Source organism: Panthera pardus, unplaced genomic scaffold (assembly GCF_024362965.1).
Source record: "Panthera pardus isolate Hobbes unplaced genomic scaffold, ASM2436296v1 HiC_scaffold_17, whole genome shotgun sequence".
Classification (NCBI taxonomy): Eukaryota; Metazoa; Chordata; class Mammalia; order Carnivora; family Felidae; genus Panthera; species Panthera pardus.
The window spans coordinates 7,412,187-7,423,128 of NW_026526732.1; the positions used below are offsets into that span (position 1 = coordinate 7,412,187).

The 10,942-nt window shown below is 46.4% G+C and overlaps 1 protein-coding gene across 2 annotated transcripts in view; it reads left to right on the forward strand.

The window, feature by feature from the left end:
- Positions 1 to 10,253, forward strand: part of PRKN (parkin RBR E3 ubiquitin protein ligase) — a 1,337,794-nt gene extending 1,327,541 nt beyond the window's left edge. For both annotated transcript variants that reach the window (XM_019412860.2, XM_019412859.2), the window contains exons 11-12: positions 950 to 1,067; positions 7,879 to 10,253. In XM_019412860.2, the coding sequence (XP_019268405.2) occupies positions 950 to 1,067; positions 7,879 to 7,991 (231 nt within the window). In that variant the 3' untranslated portion in view covers positions 7,992 to 10,253. The remainder of the gene's footprint in view (positions 1 to 949; positions 1,068 to 7,878) is intronic.
- The last annotated feature ends 689 nt before the right edge of the window (positions 10,254 to 10,942 follow it).

The following is a 10,942-nucleotide window of genomic DNA, read 5'->3' on the forward strand; positions in this document are numbered from 1 at the left end:
ATATCGAAGTAAGCGGGAAGGACAGCAGCGTCTGAGTGATTAGACAGGAGCAGAATGAATGTCTGCAGTGGTTGCATGAAACACCCCCTCCTCCTGTGCTGAGGGTCGGGGATGACTCAGTCCTCTGCGTGAATAGTGTTTGCAAACATTTCTGAGAGCTTGCCGTGTGATAGACCCCAAGGTAATTCATAACATCACTTCACGACACGTGTCAGACACTAGTCCCACGCCTTCAAAGAAACACACTCCGTGCTTGAGACCCCACAAAGGCACTAGGCACCTTTTTACTTCCATCTAAGAGATGAGACCTTTCAGAGACGTGAAGGGGCATCTCAGAGTCACCCACCCGGCCGCGGCCGGGACGGGAGCCCGGGCAGATGTCCCCTGAGCCCAGAGGCCTCACATGGGCTGTTCCCGGCTCTCTCTGCATCCCCAGCCACGTCAACTTTGTTTCCTTCTTCTGGCTCCTGAAGACAGAAGACCGTTCCCCAGGTGCAAGAATGAAGGATAACAAGATGAAGAACATTTAAATGTCCCACTCTCCAGCTTTGGGCAACTGTGTAACTCCCTTGATCCTCGATGGAAAATAAAAGCGAGGACACTCTCCTGACAAAGCATCGAACAAAGAAGTGTCTGTAGAGCACTGATCACCCTGCCTGCACGTTGGACACCTGATAGATGTTATTTATTACAATTATTCAAAACAACGAAAGAGAGGATCTCGCACTATAAAATCAAGCCGTGTTTTCTTAGCTTGCAAGCGAAGGGCCCATGCCAAGGGAAGTATATCCCATCCGTGTCAAACCTTGTCCACCACTTGCCAAGTGACTTTGTGTTTGTGCTGCCTGAAGACACTTCTGTCTCGAAGAAGTTCCCATATCGGTGTTTCAAGGAACCTCAACCCTGACATAAAGATCCGAATTTCAACTCTTTTTGTCTTTATTCGCAGGCCTACAGAGTTGACGAGAAGGCCGCGGAACAAGCTCGGTGGGAAGAGGCCTCTAAAGAGACAATCAAGAAAACCACCAAGCCCTGTCCCCGCTGCCATGTGCCAGTTGAAAAAAATGGTGAGTCTGGGCTACGGAAAAAGTGAGGATTTGGTGAGCTTCTTGGAGAACATGAGCTGCGTGGTTATAACAGTCAGGAATTCTAGGAGGATGTGTAACTGAATAGCAGTTCGGCACTCAGGGGATTTGGAACCATTGCCCAGAGTGCAAATCTCTCCGCTGTCCCGCATCAAGTCTCTTAACTGCCTAAGCCCACGGTCCAACTCTGTCAAATAGAGATGAAAACAGAAGCTGTCCCCCAATAGTAGAAGCATGAGACGTCATGCAGGGCAGATACTCGGCCAAGTACCTGGCATAGAGAAAGCACTCCATAAACCCTAATTACCCTTATTGTTATTTATTATTAATAATATTAGGCACTTTGTATCTGGTAAGTTGTCTACTATATATATATATATATATATATATAACCTTGGACTGTGAGTAACTTGTTCTGCTAGTGTTCCACAAGATGAGCAAATATTTCTAATAAAGTTTAGCTTGATAGATGAGCGATATCTTTTGCAATATGAGTTGTACGTGATGCCGAATGTCACATGATCACAACTGAGCCAATGGTTCTTAAAATTCACTTTGATACACAAGTGCTTTGAATTAAAAGTATGTTTTGGAATGAATTATGCTTGCAAACCAAGGTTTTACTATATATATATTTTTTAATATATATATATACGTATATATATGTGTGTGTATATATATGTATATATATGTGTGTGTGTGTGTGTGTGTATATGTGTGTGTGTGTGTGTGTGTGTGTGTGTGTGTGTATATTTCCTAGTCCAGTATCCTAGTCCAGTATTTCTCAGTGTATCCGCCATAGTATTCTGGTGTCTAGAGACACTCAGTGGGGAAAGGGGGAATGTCACCATGCCAAATACATTTGCCAGGTCATTCCTACTAGAGCCCCCTCTTGGATAATACCAACAACACAAACAATTAACTTGTATTGAGCATTCGTTCTATGCTTGTTCTAGGTTCCTTACAATTATCACATCATTTAGCCCTCACAGGAATCGCATAAGGAAGCCATTCTTATTATCCCCGCTCACAATATACATTGGCAATCCAGACTTCCTTCTGTAAAAGAAATCTGTTTAATTTTGTTTAATGGACAGGTTCCCACTTCTTTTGGCCATGATATTCTTTGTTTCCTCCTCACGCCCACTTGTGTGCCTTTCAATGGCAGCACACACTCTGGGCTCTGATGTCCCCATCCCCGCTGTGGGACATTTAGTCCTCGACATTACTACGACACTTGCCCCCTTTATTAGAGTATCGTTCGCATGAATCTGTTTCTCAATAGAGGTATTCCTTTGGCCTTCTACCAACTACTCTCTAAATTTTGAGAACGTGAACTGAAACTTTGGGGATGCCGCTGGATTAGCTGACATTAACCGCAGGTGGTCTTTTAGGAGCCCACGGTTGTGCCCTGGTTTGCGTGAGTCAACAGGCTTAGAATCACAGGAGCCACACTCCCAACGGTTCTCTCCCTGACGATGCTCCAAACCCAAGGCATCAACTCCCAAGAGGGGCTGCTCTTCCTTCCTTACACACCCCGTCACACCCGTGCCTCCTCATAAATGCTGGAGGCCACCGTGCCTACGGGGACACTGGGGAGAGCTGGCAGACGGAAGGACCGCCCTTCCTGATCCCGTCCTAATGGACAAGTGACCCCTGTCATACGCTGTAGGACACGGAGGGAGGCCCGCTCAGCTCCGCGATGCTGTGTCTACACTTGCAGCTGTGGTGTTATTCCCCTCCTGAGTGTGCCCTGCTCCCACGATCGCGTGGTGGTCCTGTTGCCTGCCAGCCATCGTTGCACAACCCGCCCCTGCTCTGCAGCATTCAGTCTATATTCAGAGTTGTACTTTGGGCCAACCCGTTCACGGTCAGTCCGATACCCCACGGCAGCCAGTGGGGTACCTGCCGCGGTCAGTCCTGGATGTGCCGGCCAGCTTAAAGCCATCGCAGCCTGGTGCTGGAGCCCGTCCTAAGTGTCAGACACCTCTGCATGGGTGAGGTAGGGGTGGCAGCCCTGCCCGATGAGAAGTAAAACTAAGCACCAGGTACACTTTTCCCACACTCTCCCCACTAAGCATGAGCGGCACCTGCCCGGCAGGCCTCTAACCGCTGGCTCGCCGTGGCGTGAAGCCCGGCAGTCTGGAGGTGCGCCCCCCCCCTTTCCTCGGTCATGCCCTTTAGGAGGTCTTTATTCTTGCAAAGGGGAGAGTGCGAGCACATCCCAGAGCGGCAGGAACGGGGCTCAGTTCAGGCCAGGTCCCCGGCACCGAGTCAGTGGTCTCCTGGCAACAAATAGATCCGCGTGCACCGTGAGCCTCTCTTCTCCTCCGTGCGCTGGGTTGTGCCGTGGGTTGACACTCCAGTGCGCACAGAGGACGTCAGCGGAGCCAGGGGCAAGACCTCTTCCGGTCCTCACCGCTGGAGCGGTGATGCCGTGTAGACAACCTGAAGTCAGAGGAGACGCAGAGACCCTTCACGAACACTCACTTCACGATGCAAGTTCAGTAGCGAGAGACCGTTCTGTTATCACCAAAGGTCAGGAGCCTTGTCTGTCTGTCCCCCAGGCCCAGAAGAGTCCTGACAGATATCTGTTGAATTAACAAGAAGCTAGTAAATATATGAACAGATATTTTATCTAAAATAGGAGAGAGAAAGCAAGCTAGCAGAGCGCAAAAGCCTGAGGGCTAAGAGTTGTCTTCCTGGAGGGGCGCCTGGGGGCTCAGTGGGTTAAGCATCCGGCTTCTGCTCAGGTCTTGATCTCATGGTTTCTGAGTTCAAGCCCCGCATGGGGCTCACTGCCATCAGCACGAAGCCTGCTTTGGATCCTCTGTCCCCCTCTGTCTCTCTCTCTCTCTCTCTCTTTCAAAAATAAAATAAAAATTATTTATTTATTTTATTTTTATTTTTGTTAACATTTATTTATTTTTGAGACAGAGAGAGAGCATGAACAGGGGAGGGGCAGAGAAAGAGGGAGACACAGAATCTGAAACAGGCTCCAGGCTCTGAGCTGTCAGCACAGAGCCCGACGCGGGGCTCGAACCCACGGACCGCGAGATCATGACCTGAGCCCAAGTCGGACGCTTAACCGACTGAGCCACCCAGGCGCCCCTAAAAATTATTTTAAAAAAGGTTCCCCAATCCACCATTTCTTTGAAATAGCGTGACTTAGTATAAATGGAAAGCACTGATTTTTCACCTATAGATTTTTAACCTATGAACAGAAAAGTTGGGACTTTAAATTTATTAATGATAGTCTCCACTGATTTCAAGCATGCAGCAGAGATACACGTGAGCTCTATGGGCCAGAAAAGCTCGTTTCATGATCTCGTCCTCAAAGTAAATTCATGATCTATTTCACGGTCATCTGAATCCCAGAAAGTAGTTCTTCGTGCAGCAAAGCCGTAATGAAAATGAGGCTCATTTCCATCTTAAACATAGGCTAAGCCTGCACTTCCTCCCGCAGCCTTCCACCTCGGAAAGTGGCTTCCTTCATTTCTGCCTCAAACAGATGAGATTCCAGTCCCATTCTCTGATCAAAAAGTGCCAGGATGTTCAAGAACTTCTCCTCTGTCATTAAACCTAATGAAAGAGTGGCTGGCCCCAGCCATGGGGCTGGCGGGGCATAGGCTGGGCTTTTCATGGTTTGAGCATCAGTCGGTGGGTAGAATTCTCGATGAGGGAAGCCATGTTTTCTTCATTCAAATGCCCTCGAAGTCACGTGAAGTTGTCAGCTTCTTGGTCACATTTACTTTTAAGTTGGCAAAGCTTTGGGGCGCCTGGGTGGCTCAGTTGGTTAGGCATCCAACTCCTGGTTTCAGCTCAGGTCATGATCTCACCATTTGTCAGATGGAGCCCCAAGTCAGGCTCTAGGCTGATAGCTCAGAACCTGTTTCAGATTCTCCCTCTCCCTCTCTCTCTGCCCCTGCCCCACTCTGGTGTGCTTGTGCTCTCTGTCTCTCAAAAGAAATAAATACACTTTTAAAGAGAAGCTATGACCCAGCAATCGCACCGCTAGGAATCTACTGAAGGGACATAGGAGTGCTGATGCATAGGGGCACCTGTACCCCCGTGTTTATAGCAGCACTTTCAACAGTGGCCAAATTATGGAAACAGCCTAACTGTCCATCAACTGATAAATGGATAAAGGTGTGGTTTATATATACAATGGAATATTACCTGGCAATGAGAAAGAATGACATCCTGCCATTTGCAGCAACGTGGATGGAACTGGAGGGTATTATGCTAAGTGAAATAAGTCAGTCAGAGAAAGACAGATACCATATGTTTTCATTCATATGTGGATCTTGAGAAACTTAACAGAAGACCGTGGGGGAGGGGAAGGGGAAAAAATAGTTACAAACAGAGAGGGAGGGAGGCAAACCATGAGACTCTTAAATACAGAGAACTAAGGGAAGATGGGGTTGGGGGAGAGGGGAAAGTGGGTGATGGGCAGGGAGGAGGGCACTTGTTGGGATGAGCACTGGGTGTTGTATGGAAACCAATTTGACAATAAATATATTTTAAAAAATAAAAAAACAGACATTACAAAATAATTTTTAAAAATAATAAAAATAAATAAATACAAAAAAAAGAAGTTGGCAGAGTTTTTAGAATTAGAGTCCCTGATTCTTCTCCATATTATGAGATCTAGCATACTGCCTTGCATATATTAAGCACCAAGGTGGAAAAGAAAGTTAATAACATGAATATTCTTTCTTCCTATTTCCTTTCTTCTTATTCTACAAAGCCATTATGTTTCTAGTTTCTATAACAAAACCTCATTTGTAATGTTAGTATTCCATACCCGTGAAAATTTGGTATGGTAGGAAAACATTATATTATTTATATCATAAATGTACAGTCATTAAATATGTGTGGAAAATTACACAGTCCTGCCAATGTGTAATCCTAAATGAGAAATATTAAGTTGAAAGTATCATAGGTGAGTTTTTCCCCTGATTTTCTGCATATTTATAATTTTTTTCAATATATGAAATTTATTGTCAAATTGGTTTCCATACAACACCCAGTGCTCATCCCAAAAGGTGCCCTCCTCCATACCCATCACCCACCCTCCCCTCCCTCCCACCCCTAAATGATCTTTAAAACAAACCAAAAGGAAGTTGGAAAAGTATGGGATTTTAAATGCCCTTAAATTCTCCTAAAACAAATTCCTTCAGTTACATATTCATAAATATTTTAAATCGGTGGAAGTTCTTATGCCAGGTTTCTAATAATAAAAATGAGACAGTACTGAAGCAATTACCTAGAAAATTTGGCAAGAAAAAAAAATGACTTAACAAGATAATTGGTAAAATTGAATAATAGAGCACATCCAATGTTATATCGAGTTCAAGCAAAGAACCGCTTTTGCCTGAATTATCTAGGAAATTCGATCAGAAGCCATTGTCTACATGTAACTTCATACGAGTAACTCCCTCTGCACTCCACCGCAGACTTGATGTCTGAGCCCCAGAAGCAAATAAGAAATGAATTTAACAAGTGTGGGAAGGGGCAGAATCCCAAAGTGAATCCCCGAATAAGGGACCTTTCATCTCATGCTGCAAAGGCCCTGTTCCGTGAAAGAACAACAGATCCTGGTTAAATCTCAGACTTTGCCATTTAAAAGTCCTTGGCCTTAAGAAAATTCTAGAACAGGGTAACACTGCTCTCTCACAAAGTGCTTTTGAGGAGTGAATGAGGTGGTACATGCAGCGCCCCTACTTCTCCCCGTCTGCTCGCCCTAAATAAAAGTTTGAATCGCATTAAGGGCTGCGTTCCCTGTGAAATACTTTCAATACTGCTGTCCCAACTCCTGTTTCAAGCCAAGTTATATTATATATTCCATATTAAGTTGCTAAGTATATGAACATCTATTTAAAACATCAACCTTGATATATATTTCAGTAAGGAATTGACCCCGTTTGTGAAACACAAGGCATTTGTCTCTAAGTCCCATTTCAGGAGAAGTAAATAAAGTCAGATTTATAAATAAAATTAGTCCTAGATGAGGGTGGCATGTTGAAGCAGGCTCCAGGCTCTGAGCTGTCAGCACAGAGCTGGACGCGGGGCTCGACCCCACCGACCGTGTGGTCATGACCTGAGCCGAAGTAGGAACCCTTAACCCACTGAGCCACCCGGGCGCCCCTCGTCTTTACTCCTTTCTTGATGAAGGTCATTAACTGCACAACTTCCAGGGAGCTTTCCCACGGGTTTGCCTCAGTCCACGTTCTGCCCTTGGATTGCTTGAGACATTCCCTTAGAAAACCGTTTCTTTTTTTTTTTTTTTTTTTCTTTTTTTTTTTTTATGTTTATTTATTTACAGGGCGCCTGAGTGGCTCAGTCGGTTAAGTGGCAGACTTCAGCTCAGGTCATGATCTCGGGGTTGGTGAGGTCCAGCCCCACTGCCAGCTCGGAGCCTGGAGCCTGCTTTGGATTCAGTGACTCCCTCTCTCTCTCTGCCTCTCCCTTGCTCGTGCTCTCTCTCTCTCTCTCTCTCAAAAATAAATAAACATTTTTAAAAATTGTAAGTTTATTTATTTTTGAGAGAGAGAGTGAGCAGGGGAGGGGCAGAGAGAGGGGGGAGAGAGAATCCCAAGCAGGCTGTGCGCGGACAGCGCCGATGTGGGGCTCGAACCCACCAACCGCGAGATCATGACCTGAGCCGAAACCAAGAGTGGGATGCTTAACCCACTGAGCCACCCAGGTGAGCCAAAAGGCATTTCTAGACCGGGGTGCCGGTGCGGGAAGTGGTGTCGTCCAGGCGTTCACCTGTGTCCTTTGCCCGCAGGAGGATGCATGCACATGAAGTGCCCGCAGCCCCAGTGCCGTCTGGAGTGGTGCTGGGCCTGCAGCTGCGAGTGGAACCGCGCCTGCATGGGGGACCACTGGTTCGACGTGTAGCTGCAGCCCTGCGCGCGCCCCCTGCCGGCCGGCACGGAAAGGCGCGCGAGTCCCGCCATGCCCTGGTCTTCTGTCTCCAAATGCTCTCTCTCTCTCTCTCTGTCACACGCACACGCACACGCAGCCCTCAAGGTCCTTCCAAAACTACAAAAACAAAGTCAGAGGAGAAGCTCCTCGCATGTCTTGCTTTGTGCCCATGAAAAAGAGCGAGAAGTATTCTCAGGCCTCAGCAATACGCACAACCCAGAGCAGAGGTGAAAGTGTGGTTCGGCTTTTTTGTGTGGATGGCCATTCCCGCGTCATTTCGAGTCAGGCTAGACCCGTACATAGAGATTCCTCAGGTTTTTTTTCATTTCTCGCATTTTACCTTCAGCAACGACTGGGTGAGTTCTCTGTAAGACTGACCGCGACGGATTCTGAGCACTGTACTCACAACTTTAAGAGCAATGTTCTCATTTAAGGTTTCAGGGAGCATCTGTTCCCGAAGAACCACAGGCAATAGTCAAGACTGTGCCTTTATCCCCAAGAATTCTACTATATATATAACATTGACGGAACATCAACTAATCGGCTTGTCAACTAGTGAGAAATTATGAAAGCTGATTTGAATGTTGAATGATTAAATTCCAGGAGAGAAATCAAAACTCCATGTACTTTCATTCTATTTAATTATTTGCGACTTGAGAAAGAACTTGTTTTTTCTGAAAATAATTACGAAGTCTATAATTCGACCTCAGACATTCATTTTGCAGCTTGGAGAACAAGCTAGTACCTTTGGCTTTGCTGTAAATTTAATGGATAAGGGGCCCAGAGGGGAGACATTTTTATAAATGGCTTTATAATAGTTCTCAATGGTAACAAAAGTGCAGAGTATTAAAGCAGGATCTTTAAAGAAGGAGCATTTCCGGGGCTATGGAAATGAGGCCAAACCTGATTCTGCACCACAGGAGTTTAAGCTCTCTCTGCACCTGCTCCTCGCCCCCATCTGTGCACCCCAGGGGCTCTGCCTACCCAGTGGGTTACTCCGGGGAGAGCCCTTTTCTCTAGGACAGTACAGTCACACCAGAAGGTTTCCTCACATTGACATGGATCGAAATGGAGCCTTCACCAAGTTTTTGTCTTTTTTTTTCTTTTTCGAGGCATCCACAACACATCAAAAAGAGATGCGTTTCACTAAATGCAACAAACCTCGTTTCCTACAGCACACCCTACAGATGAAAACGTATAACCACCGTCGTTTGTTCTCATTGTCTGTCTTCTCAGGGACAATCGTGACCACAGCATAATGAGTTTCACTAGCCCATGGGGTCCTCTTTGGATGTAGGGCACCTGGAAATGATCAAATCAGTAGCAAGGCTTCTCTTTGTAGACATAGCACCAGAAATCCTTGCTAGGAGAAAGAGGGAATGACCTCAGAATATTTCCCAAGGACCTCCGTCCCTCCTTCCCTAACCATCCATCCAGGGGCAGTCCTGCCTGATCTCCCTCTTCTCTCAGAGGCTAGACGTGGGACAAGATGGGGTGTGGCAGCCACAGTGGCATTAACAGCCTCACTTGGCTTCGCTCTGTCAGAAAATCCAGCCTCCCCGACGTGACCCCAAAGCTGCCAGACTCATGTCAGGAAGCCCTTAAGATCACAGAGAGGTCCTGGAGAGCCATTATCTGTGAGTGTGAGAAAAGGGAGAGTCAGTAGGCATGAGCCCACGTGTCCCAGTATCAGTGATCAGTCCAAAACCCACTCAGGGCCCGACTGCACAGTACTGACAATCCCAGTAAGTAGCAGCTTCTTACAGTGACCCAACGTGACAAATCCGATGGCTCCCTCTGTCATGTGGAGCACCCAGTATTTTATATCCACTAGAGTTTTGGGGTTTAGCGATACTGTCGTTTTTGCTTCCTCCCAAGTTTGCATGGTGTGTTGGATGTGTGAAGCCCGAACAAGGGTTGCTCTCATGGGTTCGGGCACCGTAGAAGTTTCTAGGTCTCTGCTCCTTTCCTGGTGGTGGTCTCTTTTATTTTTTCTCCCAGAGGAGGACACTGAAACAAGTTAAAGAAAAAACAGCGTCTGTAAATGAATATGAATCACAAACCACCACAAATGAACGTGTTTGAGCATGAATGCTGTAACCAAATGTGAATGTATCAAAAAAGTAGAAATAGAATCTTTGCGGAAGAATATTTCTCTCTGAAATGTGTAAAGGAATATTTGACAACTAAATCTAAGGTTGTACTCAACTTATCAATAAAAGCATCAAAAAAGCTGTTGAGTCCCTCTCTGAAGATATATTTCCAATAAATGCTGAAGGTGTGGGAGGGAAGCACAGGACACCTCGCTCCGGGAGCCTCCCCCGTGGCCCGAAGGGATCGCCTGGTCAAGCAATGGCCATTTTTATGGCCATCAGTTAAAAATCTAACGGTCACTTTCCTGCCTTATCAGCAAACTTTTCTAACAAATGTCCGAAACAGAAGTTTGAGTCAGGAAAAACCACAAGGATTTTCTCTGTAGTGTCATTTCAGAAAAGCTCAGTGACCTTGCGTCGCTGTTGACGTGGGTGTGTTGACACCGCATTTCTTTAGAACTATTTCAGTGGCTGTGAGTTGACAATGAGTCTGTGTTTGAGCAATCTGGAATGGAACGTTCTTGGAGAGCTCCTATACATATAGCCAGGCAAGCCACACGCCGTGAGGGCCCATTGGTAGCAAGCACCACAGGAAACGCTCTGAAGAAACACAAAGTTGTTAGGAAGGGTGGCCCTGGTGCTGACTCTCATCTCCGGCGCTAAATTAGAGAGCTGGTGTCGTGAGTGGAAATGAATAAGCACAGAGGTGGAGGGCTTATTTGAAAAGAAGCAGCAGATGTGGGGGAAAGCCAGCATCATCGTTTGGGTGGGGTACGGGCTCCCACCAGCACCCTTGCCTGGCCATGTCTTGTACCATGGAAAGTATCGATG